Raw genomic sequence first — 20,957 nt, 5'->3', positions numbered from 1 at the left:
GCTAGGAGATCTACTTCCGGAGTCCCTCATCTTTGGCAAATAGCCCGAAATATGTTGGGGTGAAGAGACCATTCCCCTGGGAATAACTGCTGGCGACCTGAGTAGTCCGCCTGCCAATTCTCTACTCCTGGAACGAAGACTGCCGATAGGCACGGAACATTCCTTTCTGCCCAAGCTAGACCTCTCTCTCCGCTGAGAGACTTTTGGTGCCCTCTTGGTGATTGATAATGCCACAGCTGTGGCATTGTCGGATTGAATCCTGACAGGACAATCCCATAACCTGAAAGTCCAGGCCTTTAGAGCCAGACGTACTGTCTGAATCTCTAGGATATTGAAGGGCAAGGTTCTTTTGGTTCTTGGCCACTGTCCCTGGACAGTTCTTTTCTAGTACTGCTCCCCAGCTTGAAAGACTGCCATCCGTCATTACCACTTTCCAGATGACTGGTCTGAAGGATTTTCCTTTCAGCAGATTCTGGGTTAGTAACCACCAAGTGAGGCTTTAGGACACTCTTGGGGGCAGCTGCATTGGCAAGTCTAAAGCTTGAATTGTTTTGTTCCAAGCAGACAGGATACTGTTTTGCAACAGTCTTGAATGAAACTAGGCATAGGGAACTGCTTTGAATGAAGCCACCATGGTTCCTAGCAACCTCATGCAAAGGCGAATGGAGGGATCGCCATTTGACCTGACCATCCGCACCAGCTCTCTTATGGAGTTGATCTTTGCCTGAGACAAGAACACCTTTTCCTGGGCTGTGTCTATGATCAGACCCAAGTACTCCAGCCTTTGTTTAGGTATTAAGGATGATTTCTCTAGGTTGAGAATCCAACACAAACTTTCCAGATAATTGGTTGTAGTGCATACGCTTTCCTCCAAACAAGCCACCGACTGATCTATTAGCAATAGATCGTCTAGGTACGCCACGACCGTTATGCCCTGTGCCCTTAACCTGGCTAGAGATGGGGCCAGCACTTTGGTGAACACCCGGGGTGCTGTGGCTAGCCCGAAGGGCAGAGCTACAAACTGGAAATGCTGCTGTTCTAACTCAAACTGCAGAAACTTTTGATAAGCGGGAAATATAGGGACATGCAGATATGCATCCCTGATGTCGATTGATGCCAGAACTTCTCCTCCTAGAAGGATATAAACTACTGACCTGATCGTCTCCATGCGAAAGGAGTGGATCTTCAGGAACTGATTTAGATTTCTTAGAATCTAAGAATGGGTCTGACGTCTCCATTTGGTTTTTGGTACCATGAAAAGATTTGAATAAAACCCCAGACCTTGCTCTTTTGTGGGGATCTGTATGATCACCCTTGAGATATTAAATTGGTCTAGTGCCTGAAACAGAGATTGTCTTATCTCTGGATCTTTGGGAATGCTTGACCTCAGGAAGCGAGATGGTGGAAAGTCTCGAAATTCCAGCTTGTACCCCAGCATTACCGTGGAGATGACCCATCTTGTCCTCTTTCCAGACTTCTGAAAACTGCATGAGGAGGGTTACCTCTTCATGATGAGGCTTTAAAATTCTGCTTTGCAGGTTTCCGACCCCAGGACTTCTTTTGAGCCTGAGTTTGACCCTGAGGTTTTCCTCTAGAGTCTTACTGCAGAGGCTGTCGCCACTGCCTGTAGGCGGAAGCCCCTGGCGCAGGGGAAAGAGACCATTTAAATGAAGGGCGTTTATACTTTCTTTTGACTGGCAAAAGAGTACTTTTCCCACTAGAAAATGTTTGGATATATTTGTCCAAGTCTTCTCCAAATAGCCACTCCCCATGAAAAGGGAACCCAATTAGGAGGTTTTTACATGGTGCTTCAGCTGACCAATTTTTTAACCACAGGATTCTAAGCATATGCATAAGGCAGGACGCCTGGTGAATAGAATCTTTAATGGCATCTATGGCAAAGCATAATGCTTTTGGTAGTTCAGCCAAATCCTGAGCTTGTTGTGCAGGAAGCTCTCTAAGGGCCTGTTTAAATTGGTCCTTTAGGGATTGATAGACGCCTATTGCAGCGACTGCAGGCTGAGTAACGGCACCTGCCGTGGAAAAAGATTTTAACAGGGATTCCAAATTTTTATCTGTTGGATCCTTAGGCATTTGTGCATTGTCTACAGGACAATTTAGGCCTTTATTCACATTGGAAATTGCAGCGTCAACTGCGGGTATTTTCCATCTTTTGGAGAATTTCTCCTCCAGGGGATAGAGAAATTAAAATCTCTTAGGAGGGAGAAAATGCTTATCCGGGTGATCCCATTCAGCAAAAATAAGTTGTTCTAGTGAAAATATGGAGGGGAGTTTGGGACTTTAAATGAGGTGCAATGAAGTGCCTCCATCCCGATAATTGGTATATACAAAAAAGGGGAATTGGGACCTTATATGAAGCGCTTAGGTGGTGGAGATAAATAATACCATATTTAAATTGCATTATGAAATGTTTATTGGTTATAATAAATAACAAACAATAAAAGGAATATTCGTTTCATATACAGTAACAAATGTATTCATTTCATATAAGTATAAGAATTATACACATAACATAGTAGAAAATATATATGTGTAAACGTATACAGCACATGGTTTGATATTGAGAATAAAGAAGCATAATATTCTTGGCAGACACATGCCTGGTACCGATCGGTGCATTCGCATGGTATATGTATAATTACTGAATAAAGTGGTTGGAAAAAACAATGATGTAAATGGGTAAAATTCCATATAGAATGTAGCTGGGGCATCAAAAACAAAGCTCGACGCGTTTCGTGGGTATTCCCACTCATCAGGAGCTGATATGACCCAAAATTCCTAAGAAATACATATAAAGATAAAATGAACCATGTTGTCCATATATAGGAGTAAAAAATAAGTATGTAAATAAATAGTAATGCATGTGCAGGAAACGCACGCAAAGGCTGAGAAGGTTTTAAGCAACCCAGGGAAGAAACCGAGCTTTCAGGAGATTCCGTCAGGGGCAGCATGAAAGTGGAACGAACCATCTCCTTAAGAGTTTGTATCAGCAATTTCTCAGATTGTGAGGCTGAAAAAGGTTCATCCACCATTGTTTCCTCCACAGAGGAATCATCGGCTTGTTTTTCCTCCTGATTGACCGAGGGTAACACCTCATCCTGAGCCCACTGTTCCCCTTGCAAAGGTTCTTAAGTGGGGGAAGGATCTAGCACGCTTCCTATCCATTTGAATAGAGGATGCGATTAAAGTCGCTAATCTTCCTCCAGACCCTGCAAGGAGGAAAGGACATCTTCAGTCATGTATACAGGGGCTGAGATGTGAGAAGCAAATGCACCATCAATTTGATCCAATGGCTCACCCTGGCTTGCCATAACTGGTAATTCAGGCGAGGATGACAGCGTGGAAATGCGCCTCAAGATCCTAATGCCTGGGGGTGAAACGTTTACTTTTTTGGTTTTTGTGGTGTCTTTTTTGGTAGGCATAATCCTAAGAACAAAAACAGAGGCTTTATACAAATTGCACTTAATCACTGAAAATAGTCATGACATTAGGGCTGCAACTAATGATTATTTTCATAATCGATTAGTTGGCCGATTACTGTTTCGATTAATCGATTATTCGGTTAATAACCTTAAAAAAAAGTGTGGTGTATAATTTAGTTAATGTGTACAGTTTTAAAAAAAAAAAGGTAATTTATTCTTAAATATCTCTATGCAGTGGTAAATATAAATAACCAACTATATGGTTAGGGAGCAAAATATCGAATCCACTCTGAGCATAACAGACAGAAGAGATATACTGTATATACTATTAGAGGAGATTTACTGTATAAACTATTATAGGAAATATACTGTATATACTATTAAAGGGTGAATCTGGTAAATATCATCAGATTCAGAGATCAAATTTTTTTTTTATTAAAAACAAAAACAATGTCTTCCTTCAAAAAAAATGTAATTTTAAGAACGTTCGTCTTTCATTCAGTGAATGTACAAAGATTTTTCGTCTGAATATTCTTGTCTGAAAATTGATCCGTGTGGCCAGCATAAGGCTCAGTACACACCTATGCAGTTTGCTTTTCATTTGTTTCTGCGGTGCTTTTTGCTGTGCGTTTAGATTTTTGTGCACGTGATTTTGCTGCGATTTGCGTTTTTGCATTTTTTTGGCCAATTTGTTGGGCAGATTAAAAAACACATATAGCTGCAAAAACGCATTACATGCTTTTCTGCATCTTCTCTATTGAAGTATATTGAACCAAAAAAGCACCGTTTTGCGTGAACGTTTCCCATAGGAAACCATGTGAATGAACTGTAGTGCGTTTCTGCAAAAAGCACCAAAAAACACATAGATGTGAACCAGGTCTAAGACATTTAGTAACATAATGGGGTGAAAAAAACTAAAATTAGCCCTTTATAGTACAAAAAAAAGCAGATAATCACTACTGTAAGGGGTTAATTTTTTTTTAGTGTAGAACTGTGAAAATAAGTAGCAGTAGCGATTTGCTCTTTTTGTACTATAAAGGGCTAATTTTAGGTTTTTTAAACCCCATTATGTTACTGGCCGATTAATCGATTATGAAAATAGTAATCGATTAATTTCATAATCGATTAGTTGTTTCAGCCCTACACGACATTTAAAGCCGCTATAAAGTTCAGCCTAATGCTGGGGAAAAAAAAAGTGTCATTCCTGTATCAGGAATGCCAGTTTTGCAACCCATATGTGTCCCACAGCTCCTGTGTCCCTGTGTTGCAGGCTGCTTGTCCCTTCCTCATCAGCCGAGGAGACACTGTCACAGCTGTAGCTTTTATCTGTTTTAGCCTCCCATGCGTCCTCGTGGACATTCACGGCACCGCGTTTAGGTCCCGCCCCTCCGAGAAAAAATTCTGCCCCTTTTTTATTTTTTAAAAAGGTTCCCGCGCTTGTGGGCGGCGTTTTCGGGTCCGCAGACCCAACACGAGGGGGGGGGGGCACAAACAATAGTAAAAAACAGCCACAATGTGCTTTAACTGCAGACTTTCAGCTTTAATTTGAGGGTATTTACATCCAAATCAGTTGAACGGTGTAGGAATTACAACAGTTTGTATATGTGCCTCCCACTTTTTAAGGGACCAAAAGTAATGGGACAATTGGCTGCTCAGCTGTTCCGTGGCCAGGTGTGTGTTATTCCTTCATTATCCCATTTACAAGGAGCAGATAAAAGGTCCAGAGTTAATTTCAAGTGTGCTATCTGCATTTGGGATCTGTTGCTGTCAACTCTCCATATGAGATCCAAAGAGCTGTCACTATCAGTGAAGCAAGCCATCATTAGGCTGAAAAAACAAAATAAACCCATCTGAGAGGTAGCAAAAATATTAGGTGTGGCCAAATCAACTGTTTGGGACATCCTTAAAAAAAAAAAAAAGAACGCACCGGTGAGCTCAGCAACACCAAAAGACCCGGAAGACCACGGAAAACAACTGTGGTTGATGACCGAAGAATTCTTTCCCTGGTGAAGAAAACACCCTTCACAACAGTTGGCCAGATCAAGAACACTCTCCAGGAGGTAGGTGTATGTGTGTCAAAGTCAACAATCAAGAGAAGACTTCACCAGAGTGAATACAGAGGGTTCACCACAAGATGTAAACCATTGGTGAGCCTCAAAAACAGGAAGGCCAGATTAGAGTTTGCCAAACAATATCTAAAAAAGCCTTCACAGTTCTGGAACATCATCCTATGGACAGATGAGACCAAGATCAACTTGTACCAGAGTGATGGGAAGAGAAGAGTATGGAGAAGGAAAGGAACTGCTCATGATCCAAAGCATACCACCTCATCAGTGAAGCATTGTGGTGGTAATGTCATGGCATGGGCATGTATGGCTGCCAATGGAACTGGTTCTCTTGTATTTATAGATGGTGTGACTGCTGACAAAAGCAGCAGGATGAATTCTGAAGTGTTTTGGGCAATATTAGCTGCTCATATTCAGCAAAATGCTTCAGAACTCATTGGACGGCACTTTACAGCGCAGGTGGACAATGACCCGAAGCATACTGCGAAATCAACCAAAGAGTTTAAGGGAAAGAAGTGGAATGTTATGCAATGGCCAAGTCAATCACCTGACCTGAATCCGACTGAGCATGCATTTCACTTGCTGAAGACAAAACTGAAGGGAAAATGCCCCAAGAAAAAGCAGGAACTGAAGACAGTTGCAGTAGAGGCCTGGCAGAGCATCACCAGGGATGAAACCCAGCGTCTGGTGATGTCTATGCGTTCCAGACTTCAGGCTGTAATTGACTGCAAAGGATTTGCAACAAAAAAGTGAAAGTTTGATGGATGATTGCTAATCTGTCCCATTACTTTTGGTCCCTTAAAAAGTGGGAGGCACATATACAAACTGTTGCAACTCCAAATTAAAGCTGCAAGTCTGCAGTTAAAGCACATCTTGTTCGTTTCATTTCAAATCCATTGTGGTGGTGTATAGAACCAAAAAGATTAGAATTGTGTTGATATCCCGATATTTATGGACCTGACTGTATGTGCATAGACTCTGGAGAATTAAGGCATGACAACAATTTTTCCCTAATGTTAGAATATATAGATGTTTTTAATACCCAAGTTTCTTCCCTTACCCCCGCCGCAGGATTTGCTGAATTAACAGACAGTCCAACCTTCACCCATCATGGCGGGCTGCGTTTAGCAAATCTTCAAGGACTGGGTCTCTAGATATCGGGGTTCCAACTCCCTTGGACCTGTAAAGCACCCCACCAGGAAAGCTAGGTAATGTAGCAAGACCAAAGCCCTGGGTTCCTGGGGTCTAGCCCTACAAAGAGAGGCATTACAGGCAAAACCTTGCGCTTCGTATACGAGGCCCCAGGTACCACTGGCGTAAAAACTGATGTGCTCCTGGAAGGAGGAGGGGTTATATAGGGAGTGATCTTTCCTTGATTGGGTATACCAGTGTCAACACCTAAATGTGGCCTGTAACCCATTAAGTAATTACTTAAGGCTCTGTGTCCCATGATGTAGGATAAAGAAATCGGATTTGGTTTAGATCGATTTTTTTTCTTTTAAGCAAATTTATTTTAATAAATTTCTTTTGGAGTAAAAATAAAACGTTTTCTATTTAACCACTTCAGGACCGCCGCACGCTAATGTACGACCTCACGTTGAGGACAGATATCGTTGTCATGGCAGCAGCTAGCTGCCATAACCCCAATATCGCTGTATTCGGCCGGCGGTCCGGTACAAGATAAAAGTGGTCTCTGCGGCGGATTTGTCGCGAGATCACCTTTAATCGGCGGCAGGAGGGGTGCCCCCCGATCCGGTGCCCTCCGCCGCTTACCGGAGCCGTCGGCAGCGGCGGAGGAGATCCGGTCCTCACGGCAGCTGTGCATGGAGACGAGTGAGGGGAAGTTGGCCCCCACCCGTCTCCACGACACTGCAGGGCGGTAGCGACATCAAAACTTCACTTCCGCCCATAGCTCCTAAAAGGACCATTTTTATTTTTTTAACTTTTTAAATGACAATTTTTTTTCTTTTATTGCATTTTAGTGTAAATATGAGATCTGAGGTCTTGACCTCAGATCTCATATTTAAGAGGTCCTGTCGTGCTTATTTTCTATTACAAGGAATGTTTACATTCCTTGTAATAGGAATAAAAGTGACACAACTTTTTTTTTTTTTTTTAACAGTGTAAAAATAAAAAAGGTAAAATAAGAAAAAAAAAAAAAAAACATTTTAAATGCGCCCCGTCCCACCGAGCTCGCGTGCAGAGGCGAACACATAAGTGAGTAGCGCCCGCATATGAAAACTGTGTTCAAACCACACATGTGAGGTATCGCCGTGATCTGTAGAGCGAGAGCAATAATTTTAGCCTTTGACCTCCTCTGCAACATAAAACATGCAACCTGTAGAATTTAAATGTCGCCTATAGAGATTTTTAAGGGTAAAAGTTTGTCGCCATTCCACGAGCAGGCACAATTTTGAAGCGCGACATTTTGGGTATCAATTTACTCAGCGTAACATTATCTTTCACAATATAAAAAAAAATTGTGCTAACTTTACTGTTGTCTTATGTTTTAATTCAAAAAAGTGTATTTTTTCGAAAGAAAGTGCGCTTGTAAGACCGCTGCGCAAATACGATGTGATATAAAGTATTGCAATGACCGCCATTTTATTCTCTAGGGTGTTAGAACCCCCAAACATTATACATTTTCTTTTTCTAAGTAATTTTCTAGCAAAAAAACACTGTTTTTAACTTGTAAAACAACACATCTAAAAAAAGAGGCCCGGTCCTTAAGTGGTTAAGATACATTAATAATTTAGTTTATTCAGCATGAAATGGAGCTTAGTTACGTAGCATGCGACTGTATATTCTGCAATATTTACATTTTTGGTAAACTCATTTAATGAATCCAAGCTCTGCAAGCTGAGATAACATGAACTGCATTGATGCATTCACACAATATCACAGTAACCATGAGATAAACCAAAGTTGAGGAATATTCCTTTATCCCATTGTTTTGCGAACACATGTACACTACAAACTGTGATTGAATCGGTTCTGATATTGCCATTTTACTAACCTGACAACTTTTTATTCTAAATAGGAAACCTTCATTTTGTTTGCAAATATTAACAATTCTAACTACCAGCAAGAATAAGGCCTTAGATTTAAAGAGCACCTGTCATTTCATATTCATCATGACAGTGCCTGTTAACAGGCATCCACTCACCTGCTGCTGCCACATCCCTCACCTTGTTGAGTCACTGCTGCATCACCAGCCATCCCGTTAAAGTGAATGGGACTGTCGGTGAGTCAACAGTGGGACAGAAATGACAGTTGCTCTTTAAAAATTATTATTTAAAATCAAGCCTTTTTTACTAGTGACTTAAATCATGGATTTAAATTGTGATTTAGATCGACTTGATTTAAATCAAATCCACCCTGGACATAATCCCTTCTTTATTGTAGGCTGCCAGGTTATATTTGCACCACTCAAAGTAAAGGTAAAAGTATATCCCTGTGTCTCAGATGGATTTCAGGAAGTCAATACCACATGAATCATCTGCCCTTACTCAAGATGGCCATGGCCAGATATACTAGGGGGTTGTTTTTCCAAAATGATTTCTCAGCAAAATAAAGCATGGAGACATGGATGGATGGGGGAGTTTGCTCTGAATATTTCGAAAATGAATCAAAAAGCATTTTTGCTTAGTGGTGCTTAGATGCAATGTAGTTTTGCTTTAAAGTAATTTTAAATTTTTTTTTTTTTAATAAACATGACATACCTACTCTGTGTAACGTTTTTGCACAGAGCAGCCCCAAGCATCTTCCTCTGGGGTCAATCAGTGCTCCTGGCTCCTCTTCTTCAACGGATGCCTCCATAGCAAGCTCCTTGCTACAAGGTCACTATGGTGGGCTCAAACCCAAGCTGCGCTGCCTTGTGTCCATAAAACACAGACTGAGCGGTTCGGACCCATCCTCGTCACAGGATTTGACTGACAGCAGCAGGAGCCAATGGCTCTGGCTGCTGCCTCTCTGTCCTGTGAGGAGAGAAAGAGTAGAGAGAGAGTAGCTGCTCTCGTGTACAGTGCTGGATCAAGCACAGGCAAGTATTTAGGGGGCAGGGCCTGGTGGATCCGGATTACGGACTTTTTTTTTACCCTAATGCAGAGAATTCATTAACGTTAAAAAAACACACACACACACACCTTAAGCCTCTAGGACCACTTTAAATACAAAAGAGTACACTGTTGTACTGTACACACTGTAGAACCTGGTGCCTCTAGGTAAGTAACAGTAAGCTTACATAAAAAGTATGCTTATCCTTAGGAAGGGTTTTCAGTGGAATCAAGAAATAGTAATAAAAAGGATGTACATATTACCTCAATGGCAACATTGGTTTCCTTATTTTTATAGAGCTGAAGTTCTTCTAAACGTTTCTTGTCTTCAGCTGAAAGAACAGTGAAAATCTCCTCTTTTGGATCCTATGATGAAGCAGTGTATGATTAAAATAAACAACATGGTAAATAAAGAATTATTGGAAGTATTACATATATATTTACCTCAACATCTGCTGGGACTGACAAGTCATTTAGATATATAATTTTTCCATCCTTTCCTATTTCATGTACAACAAAGTCAGAATACCTAATGAGAAAACAAAACTCTATTTTTTTATTCACACTAAAAAATGTATTTTGTGAAACTGAGTAGTATTTCTGTTATGAACAGTTTTAATTGCATAACTTTAATTTAATAACTGTATGTGATTTCTTCTATCAGTTCAACTGCTACAAGAAGACAGAAAGAAAACCCGTCAAAAGAAATACAGGGGCTGCCTTTGCTGTGGTTGTGACTTAGGTGAATAAATGTATCAGCATTAAAAGTTTAGCATGGAGGAAATGTTTTCTGGAATAAAGTATAACTAAAGGCAATTATTTTTTTTAGATATGCATAGAGTGGAGAGGGATTAGAAAGCCTGTCAGTTGTTATTGCCACCTGTGCCCCCATTAGGAGATTCATCCTCTCCATTTGTCCTGTTTAACATTATCATTGAAAGTGGAAGGATAAGAAAATCCCCAGAAGAGGGGACATCTTCCAATGGGGACACTAGTTCTGGTGACCTGGGAGCCCCCAAGAGACAACCATGATTTGCAGGGATTTTCTTCCTCTCACTTCCTGTTTGGCTATAGGACACAGGGAAATATTCGCAATGGTTAACAGATTGCAAAAAAAAAAATCTGACAGGAGTTATAACCCTCCCCTGCTCTATCCAAAATGAAAAAAAAAGTTGCCTATAGTTCTACTTTAATGGCCAAGTTCACCTGAACTAAAATAAATAAATGCACGTTTTTGAAGCAAAAAATAAAAAATAAAAATAAATGCGTTTTTTTTTTTTTTTGTTAAAAACAGGAGCCTGCCAAGTATTGCACTCATGATTAGCAGATCGCAGGTGCAATGTCAGGCTGCTGTACACACTGCCTACAGCTCTGTTACCCGTACCTGTATACAGGCTGTCATTTTCAAAGCTATAGGCAGTGTATAAACTTTGACTATGCCAATCAACAAGCCTAAAGTTTAATCAAATTACAAGGCCATCTGACGTGATAGCAGCTGGGACAATTTTTTTCACCGATTCCTGTGAATGAATGACGCACCTATTTGGCGAAGGACCCCTGCTTTCAAAATTGAGACCCCTGAAGTCTCATTAAAGAGAACCTGTCACCTGTCTATTTGTCCCCTGTGTGATGGGAAAAAAAAAAAAAAAAAAAAAAAACTTTTCTCAAGTCGTCTTTCAGGGCAGCATCTGAAAGACAGGGCTCCTCTCACCTCCCCCTATTATAAAAAGTTCACACATATTTACGTGTCTCAGTTCTTATGTTTCCTCCGAACCAACAGGCTCTACATGCAGTTTATTTTCATCCAGGTCTCTGTGTTATTTGCAAGGGCCTCCCTGTCAGACTGTCCCCACAGGCCTTTGGGAAGGTTAGGCAGCACCAGGACAGGGGCTACTGGAGGACTTCCCAAGGGACTCCTTCCGTGAGCGTGAAGTTTTGCCCTCAGTGGGGGTAAGCTACCACCCCCCCAGCTGCTGGCTTCTCTGGATAGCCTCCCTGGATGGCTCTCCCTCATTACTGCAAGGCTAAGGGGCAAAACATGCGCTCGCTTTTCCTCCCCCAGGCGCTGGCTCCCGGCTGCTGTGGAGCACAGGTGGACCAAGATGACAGCGGCTTGCTTCTGGCATGCCGACTACATCATTTCCAGCTTTCATGTCACTTCCAACTGGTGCCATATGGTCATGGGAAGTTACTTCAAAGAACAAGCTTTGCGGCATTCTCTTCACAAGAAAGCTCCTCTTCAGACCGGATCTAGAATCTGTACTCAACAGGTAGGTAGACAGGAAGAAAGGTTTTCCTCTAGGAAAAAAGAAGCAAAAGCAAAACACCTTTTCGACAGCAAAGAAGGGGTAACAAGCAAACTGAAGCAAAAAGCACTTGTACTTTCAGAAAAGAAAGAACATGCAAGACTTCATTCTTAAGCTTTCTGCCTCCAACACCAAGAAACAATGACAGCTTACAGATGGAGGGCAGGCTAGCATCATTTGTAAACCCATTGCAGAACATTAGGACAAACAAATTTGTCCTTCACACATTAGAAGCTGGTAATGCCACAAAATGTTTGTCACAACACTTCCCAAAGACAAAGAATAGGCGGAAGGTCTACTGTCCTCGTTAGAAGAACTGTTATCACAATAGTAATCTCCTTTTTCCCACCACAACGAAGGCGGCAAAGGTTTTTACCTTCACATTTACCAGAAGGAAACCATCAGGAAAGTTCAGACTTACAGTGCATTAAAAAAAAGTATTCATACCCCTTGAAATTTTTCACATTTTGTCATGTCAACGTAAATGTATTTTATTGTTTTTTTTTTTTTGTGATAGACGAACACAAGTGGCACATAATTGTGAAGTGGAAGGAAAGTTATAAATGGTTTTCAATTTTTTTTACAAATAAATATCTGTAAAGCGTGGCGTGTATTCAGCCTCCTTTACTCTGATACCCCTAACTAAAATCTAGTGAAACCAATTGCCTTCAGAAGTCACCTAATGAGTAAACAGAGTCCCACCTGTGCGTAATTTCATCTCAGTATAAATACAGCTGTTCTGTGAATCCCTCAGAGGTTTTTTAGAGAACCTTATTGAACAAAACAGCATCATGAAGGCAAGGAACACACCAGACAGGTCAGGGATAAAGTTGCAGAGAAGTTTAAAGCAGGGTTAGGTTATAAAAAAAATATCCCAAGCTTTGAACATCTCACGGAGCACTGTTCAATCCACCACCTGAAAATGGAACTAGTATGGCACAACTGCAAACCAACCAAGACATGGCCATCCACTTAAACTGACAGGCCGGGCAAGGAGAGCATTAATCCGAGAAGCTGCTAAGAGGCTCATGGTAACTTTGGAGGAGCTGTAGAGATCCACAGCTCAGGTGGGAGAATCTGTCCACAGGACAACTATTAGTCATGCACGCAACAAATCTGGCCTATGGAAGAGTGGCAGGAAGAAAGCCATTGTTGAAAGAAAGCCATAAGTCGTCCAGGTTGCGAGAAGCCATATGGGGCAGTTGTTCTCAACCCTGTCCTCAAGTACCCCCAACAGGCCACGTTTTGGAAATTTCTCTTAGATAAGCTGTCCAAAATGCCAAGCCATTGACTCCGATTTAAGCACCTGTGCAAGATAAAAGGAAAATCTGCAAACATGGCCTGTTGGGGGTACCTGAGGATAGGATTGAGAACCACTGAGGTGGGGGACACAGCAAAACATGTGAAAGAAGGTGCTCTAGTCAGACAAGACCAAAATTTAACTTTTTGGCCTAAAAGCGAAATGCTATGTGTGGCGAAAAACTAACACTGCACTTCACCCTAAACAAACCCACCACCGTAAGGATGGATAGAGCCAAATACAGGGCAATCTTAGAAGAAAACCTGTTAGAGTCTGCAAAAGACTTGAGACTGGGACACTCCAGCTGGACAACAACCCTAAACATACAGCCAGAGCTACAATGGAATGGTTTAGATCATAGCATACTAATGTGTTAGAATGACCCAGTCAAAGTCCAGACCTAAATTTAATTGAGAATCTGTGACGAGACTTGAAAATTGCTGTTGCCAGACGCTCTCCACTCAATCTGACAGAGCTTGAGCTATTTTGCAAAGAAGAATGGGCAAAAATTTCACACTCAAGATGTAAAAAGCTGGTAGAGACATACCCAAAAAGACTAGCAGCTGTCATTGCAGTGATAGGTGGTTTTACAAAGTACTGACTTAGGGGGGCTGAATACAAATGCACATCACACTTTGCAGATATTTATTTGTGAAAAATCTGGAAAAACATTTATCATTTTCCTTCCACTTCACAATTATGTGCCATTCTGTGTTGGTCCACCACATAAAATCCCAATAAAATACATTTATGTTTTTGGTTGTAACATGACAAAATGTGGAAAATTTTAAGGGGTGTGAATGCTTTTTCAGGGCACTGTATTCAACAGGACAATACGATACAAAAAATTCCGGATGGAATCCTTTTACTCCATAGAAAACACACTGCCACCAGGAGTATTCATGGCGACAGTGGACCTGCAAGCTGCCTACCTACATATACAGATAAAGGAAAACCATAACCAATACCTGAGATTTGCAATCTGGGAGCCAAAGGCTACACTTCAAAGAGAAAAGGGGAGGGGAGAAGAGTGCCAGGAGGCCAAATGGTGTAGTCTGTCAATTTAATATAAAGTAAAAACATATGAGAATGCAATCAAATGCTGCAGAGATACACAGGCATGTCCGGATGGTGTCAGATCCCTCATCCGGATGGATGGATGGATGGCTGTGGTGGTTGAATGGAGGATAAAATGAGCAGCTCAGGGAGCAGAGCCGAAGGACAGGTGCGCCACTGACAGATGGACTGAAAGGCAGCTGGGACTCGAAGCTGAGATCCTGAATGAGCAATGCCGGGAGTAGAGCCAAGAGGATGAGAGCCACGGTTTCAGAAACTTTTGCTGCTATATGATCCAGGGACCGGAGTTAACCGGAAGCAGCTGCTGTGCGTGGGGAGAGACAAGACAGCCCTGTGTAAGCGGTACGTGATTCAAGGTATGCGCGGAACGAGTTTCGGAAGAACTAATCGATTCCTTCGTCAACCCCATATTACTGTACTTTTTTTGATTTGTCCTTCTGGCCAGCTATATACACACCACACAATTTGGATTGGAATTGACACCTAGGGCAAATACCTTTTTGTTTGTTTAAAGGCTTCCCAGGAGCTTTACAAAAATTCTGGCAGAAGCTCTAAAGATGTTAGGCCTGGAATGTATAGAAGTAATACCATATTTGGACGATCTCCTCTTTGCCAACACAGCAGAAGCACTGATAAACAATCTTCAGTCAAGCATCAGTTACTTGAGGGGTCTAGGGTGGATTATAAAGGAGCAGAAATCCTACCTGGTTCCCAGTCAAATGGTAAATTATCTGCGTTACATACTAGATGTCAGGCTGGGTTCAAACTATTAAGAATTGGATGTGCGTTTCCCCAGCATCCAATTGGAGCCTGTGACTGGCTCTCAATGTATGCGAATTGCACGGGAGTCCTGCGCGTCTTCTGGTCCGTTTTAGGTCCAAATTCAGCCGAAAATTTGGACCGAAAATGCAACCTAAAACAGCGAACAGGAATGCACCGGACCCTTGCTGTGAGCCGCTTAACACGGAGATGTAAACCCAGCCTCAAGGAGACAAAATTCTATCTTATTCAGAATAAAGAACAGAATGATAGAGATAAGATCAATATGTTGCTCTAACTTAATCACAATCAGGAAAAGTATGAGAGTTCTGGGTCTTATGACATCTTCTACACTGGTCGTCACTTGGGCACAACTATATGCAAGGCCTCTACAAAACTGCCTGCTAGTCCAGTGGAACAGAGACCCACGGTCTTTGGAAATGATGCAGTTCCACAAATTGTCAAGGAATCTCTGCAATGGTGGGTCAACCCATTCTGCCACAGGCAGGGGTGCCAGTGGGATTCAGACAAACATAATTCATATCACCACAGATGCCAGCACCTCAGGTTGGGGAAGCACACCTGGCAGAGCACCTAGCCCAAGAAGAATAGAGCCACCATTGGACACAAGCGGGAACTGAAAGCGGTGCAACAAGCTCTGAGGCCCTATCACACACAAACTCAAATACAGTCAGAGAACATTACAACAGTACCCTATATCAACAGACAAGGAGGAACACCCCCCCCCCCCCTTATGGATCTGGCAGAAGCAAAATGTACAGTCTAGCTCAGCAGTACACCTGGAAAGTGAAGAATACTCAATGGGAGTTAGACCAGTCAACTTTCACTTGGATCACAAAGACCTGGGGGACACCTGCAGTGGACAGGTTTGCTTCAAGTTACAACACCAAGGCCTCAAAATTATTTCTGTTAACCCAGAGAGATGGGAGCCTGAGGGTGAACACCTTTGCCCAACAATGGTCAGACCCTCTATACTACACCTTCCACACAACAATCTAATTCCCAGAGTCCTTTTTGAATATCAAAAGGGAAAAAGCGACAGTCATTCTGAACACTCTGCACTGGCCACAAAGAGCCTGGTTGTCATCTCAAGAACATGAACGTAAAACCGCACCTATGTTTACTGGACAAGCCAGACTTACTAACACAGGGGCCGATCTTTCATCAAAACAATGAATCTTTCCGCTTGGTTACTAAAAGGGTAATGCTACAAGGTAGTGGATACCATCTTGACCAGTAGGAAAAAGGTCACTTAATCTATATACGAAAAAGTAGGCAAACAATTCGTAGCCTGGTGTATGGAAAAAGGAGGAAGAGAGCTTAAAGCGTCGCTAAACCCACCAGTAAAATCAGTCTGTATATGCAGCACAGCATACTTGTTATACTGTGGAACTTAAGGGGTTTATCCTCTGTATTGAGTAAAAGGCTGTTAAATCCTGTATGCATAGAACCTCCCCCTCCTGCACTGTCTATCTGGGGAAGGCCAGCTAACACAGGCAGGGTAGCCGACATGCACATGCAAGTGTGTCTTTTATGCTGGAGAGAACATTTACTTGTTCTCAAAGCTAGCCAGGTCACATGATATGGACATTACACATATGGGTGTGTATACAGGCTCCAGTGGAAATCTCCTCCTACCTGAACTCAGCACTGGAGAAATTGTGCAGTTTATCATGTAACCGTGGTATACAGATCATCCAAAAAGGTATAAAGTGGCAGTATTTTAATGTTAAAAGATTTATAAGCTGTGGGCACTGTGGGGGTGGGGTGGATGAACTATTTTCATATTACTGGGTTTAGGAACACTTTAAGGCCCGATTCACACTTGTGCAGGCTGCAGTTTGCATATTGCAGGTGCATTTTGCGTTTTTACAATACACATCTTTAAACCATTGAAGTCTATGGAACCAAAGACCAGGAGAAAAAAACCCTGGCCCTTTCCATAAAATGCACAGATGTGAAAACGCACTCAAAAATGCATAGGTGTGAACCAGGCCTAAAATACCCACAGAGCCCTGGACTTGCTTCAGGATGGAGCCGACAAGAAACTTTCACACAACACCTAAAAGTTCAGGTGGCGGCCTTATCACCCTTTTTTAATACAAAACTGGTGGAGGACGCACTTATTAAATGATTACTATATTTGGTAGGTATAACTACCGGAGCGTGAGCAATAATTCAAGCACAAGACCGCCTCCGTTACACTAAACTAATGACCTGTAGGGGGCTTTTAAAGCATCTCCTTTGGAAAATATAGGGAACTGAACTGTGTCGCCATTTCACAGGTACACACAAATTTAAGGTTTGTATCCATTTACTTGGTGCAACCTCATCTTTTATAATTTTACCAAAAAATTGGTAAATTAATACATTTGTGTGCCCTAACAAAAAAAAAAAAAAAAAAAAAAAAAAAAAAAAAAAAAAAAAAACCAAACCAGTGTAATTTTTGCATTCCTTGACCTTTGCAGTAATGTCGTGTGACATAAAAAAAATTTAAGCTACCACAATTTTATTCTCTAGGGCACAGGTGTCAACCTGGCAGACCTCCAGCTGTTGCAGAACTACAAGTCCCATGAGGCATTGCAAACTGACGGTTACAAGCATGATTCCCAAAGGCAGAGGCATGAAGGGACTTGTAGTTCCGCAGCAGCTGGAGGGCCGCCAGTTTGACACCCCTGCTCTAGGGTGTCTGCTTTCAGAAAATATATAATGTTTTGTGAGTTTATACAATCGTCAGGCCTAAAATATTTTTTTAAACATGTATGCAGAGAAAGGGTTAAATTGACACTTCGGTTACTGTCATAATGACGCCCCAAAAGGATTGCAAACAGTGTGGTTTGACCGCATGGTACAAAATTACTATGTGATGCGGTTTCGATGCGGCTCCAAAAAAAAAAAAAAAAAGTGCCTGCACTTTTTTGATGCAATGCGATTTGAGTCCATTCAAAATGAATGGGTTTAAACTGCACGGCACTGAACTGCATGTGAATTGCACAGGATTGCAGTGTGGTTCCTGTGCGATTCACATGCGTGTTATCGTGTGAACTGGAGCTTAGACACCAGGAATAATGTTATACCACTACTGTCAAGTTCTTGAATACACACTGATAAAGTCTGTTTTTAATTCAATGAGCACAATGTTTATGTTAGATGTATATAGGTTAAACATAAGCTATATACATTATGTGTGGACAGAGCACGTCTTTAACCTTGATATCTTTAAATATTACCTCTCCTTTAAGATACCAGAAAACCCTTTGTGTAAGCTCACAAATTTAGTGATGCCAACATCAAGTTCAGTCAATCCATGTTTCATCATATCAGCAAAGCTTTCAGGATCGCCATCTTCGGACTCCTCCTCCAGGAGCTCATTTTCACCCTCACTTTCCTCATCCTCAGTTTTCTGTGTTAGCACTTTGGCAGCATGCTCTTTTATTATGGCTTTTTCAGATTGTACTACAGCCTCCTGAAGTTCATTTAAAGATTGTTCAATAAAGGAGCTTTCTGACAGTCTTTGTCTCTTCGATTCATCTGCAATGAGGTCTTCAGTTGAAAGAGGACGCTTCAAGGAAATTGTAGCCATTTCAACAGAATCCATTGTTTTGAAGGCACTATAGAATGCTTTTGAAAAACCTAACTGGATAGAGAAAAAAAAAAAAAAAAAAAGTTAAAAATACAAATGATCATCTACGCAGACTTCAAAGGAGGAATGACTATGCCGAGTGCTTGCAAAATGCTTTGGAGGTGGAACAGTAGTAGTATTTTTTTAAATTATGAACAGGCTCTGCTCATGTACCAAAATTGCTTACTCTGATTCCAATGCACACTGAAAGTTTCTCCCAGTGTGCATTAGAATCTGCAGCAAGTCAGACAGAGCCAACCTCAGTTCCTGCCTGGAGAACATCAGAATTATCTACACCTTTCCTCCCTAGCCTGGACTGTACCTGGCCCACTACTTTTATACACTGGATCAGTTCTTTCATGAAGGCTCATCATCACACATGGGCATTAGTTAGGGCAGTCTGCATGCAAATGCTGCCTACCCAGGAATGCACACTCCTCCGGACTGACAACTACCCATCAGGACATTTGCATCACAGCCGAGGGTTCTTTAGAGGGGTACTGAAGCATGGTACTGTCATTTTTTCAAAAGGTATGTACAGTACCCTGCTGGCCCCTCCCACCAGTCGTGGTCTTCCTGCATTGCATAGAGAAGCACATACCTTGTTGAAGACTCAGTGAGGTCATTTCTGGGTAAAAAATAAGGTATGTAATGAACACAGAAAGGTTTAGTTCAAACTTTTCAAGACTTTTCTGGCTGCTCAATCTGCCACCTTCACTTTTAGGCTCCATGCACACCATAAGCTAAAAAAAAAAAATATGCCAGAAAAACTCTTTCCTTATTCAACACATCTGAACCCCCTTCATCTCCATCCTGCCACTGTACATGATCAGTAAGTAAGTAGACTTACGCCTAAAAAAATAAAATAAAACTACTTACAGGTGAAATTTTGTGACAGAAAAAGCCTTATTGGTCTCTTCTACCATAAACCCTTTTCCCTGCCTGTCAGCGTTTGTGTAAAACTCAGTGCGGTGAAAATATGACTCTGATGCACATAAAACCAATCAAGCAGCCAAAGAGTCATACCGGCAGTGTATCAGAATGTAAACAGAGCTGTGCACGTACAGTTCAGTACACATTCTGCAGGGGACTGCAAACAGGCAGGTAAATGTGTTTAGTAAAGAAGAGAAAATGAATGCATCTTCTACAATTGCCTATTTGTAATAGGATTTTTATAACAGCTTACCTGTAAAATCCTTTTCTTGGAGTACATCATGGGACACAGAGCACCATAATAATCACTATGTGGGTATATAGGAACCTTCAGGTGATGGGCACTGGTATACCCAATACAGGAAGTTCACTCCCTATATAACCCCTCCTCCTACCAGGAGTAGCTCAGTTTTTGGAGCAAAGCAATATACTTAAAGTGGTTGTAAACCCTCCCCCACAACTTTGTCCCATGTAAATCAGCATAAAAAAACCCCTTATGAACACTGCTTGTAGAAATCTCCTTACTTGCTTAGTATTGTTGTAATCCTTTTTGTTCTTTAGAATGACTTCACTGAGCATGCCCAGATCTCCCCCGATTTACGGCACACTCTGTGTACTTGTCTGTCTATTATCAGATCTTCCTACGGCACGACACTGAAATCCCACGAGACTACATAATTACTCAGAGCTTCCTACTACACCCCATGTGACCATGTGACATCCCATGGAGTGTAAACTTGGACAATGGACAACATTACTGCAGCCTTATCAGCTGAAGCTGATAAGACTGACACAGGTAAACAATAGATAATAGGCACAAGTAAATACTATGAAATACTATGAGCAGTGAAGCAGGGTTGCCATAGAAACATTGGATTGAGAACGAGGCTTGGTTAACAGTACAGGAAGTGCTCAATGTAAGGGCGGAAATACACTCTACTGTGGACTCAGAAAACAATAATTTAAGATGGCGCTGCCTAACCCCTGGAAAAGGATTTTACAGGTAAGCTGTTATAAAAATCCTATTTTCTTTATGGTACATCACGGGACACAGAGCACCATAGTAATTACTATGTGGGACATCCCATAGCAATGCTACCATTAGTATACAGAAAATAATTCATAAAATAAATAAATATAATAAGTGTAGTGAATATAGTAAAATATCTGCTATGTTTGATATACTTCATGCTATTGTCGTCTCTGCATTCTGTGTGCACAGCACGCCACGATCCATTACCAATGGCCCAGCTTGCCTCCGTTATACTTTTTATTATATTTTACTATATTCACTACACTTATATTTATTTATTTATTTAATGAATTATTCTCTGTATACTAATTGGAGTTTTGCCCGTATGATTGGAGGGCACAG

The 20,957-nt window shown here is 41.5% G+C and overlaps 1 protein-coding gene across 6 annotated transcripts in view; it reads right to left on the bottom strand.

The window, feature by feature from the left end:
• The window catches only part of PUS7 (pseudouridine synthase 7), a 117,282-nt gene that overhangs the window by 82,511 nt on the left and 13,814 nt on the right, over positions 1 to 20,957 (bottom strand). For all 6 annotated transcript variants that reach the window (XM_073619646.1, XM_073619645.1, XM_073619644.1 and 3 more), the window contains exons 2-4: positions 18,258 to 18,664; positions 10,009 to 10,093; positions 9,829 to 9,930 (exon numbers count right to left, since the gene is read on the bottom strand). In XM_073619646.1, the coding sequence (XP_073475747.1) occupies positions 9,829 to 9,930; positions 10,009 to 10,093; positions 18,258 to 18,625 (555 nt within the window). In that variant the 5' untranslated portion in view covers positions 18,626 to 18,664. The remainder of the gene's footprint in view (positions 1 to 9,828; positions 9,931 to 10,008; positions 10,094 to 18,257; positions 18,665 to 20,957) is intronic.

This window comes from Aquarana catesbeiana, linkage group LG03 (genome assembly GCF_042186555.1).
Source record: "Aquarana catesbeiana isolate 2022-GZ linkage group LG03, ASM4218655v1, whole genome shotgun sequence".
NCBI lineage: Eukaryota > Metazoa > Chordata > Amphibia > Anura > Ranidae > Aquarana > Aquarana catesbeiana.
The sequence above is the reverse complement of the archived record's forward strand: the minus strand, read 5'-3'. Positions and strand labels throughout refer to the sequence as shown.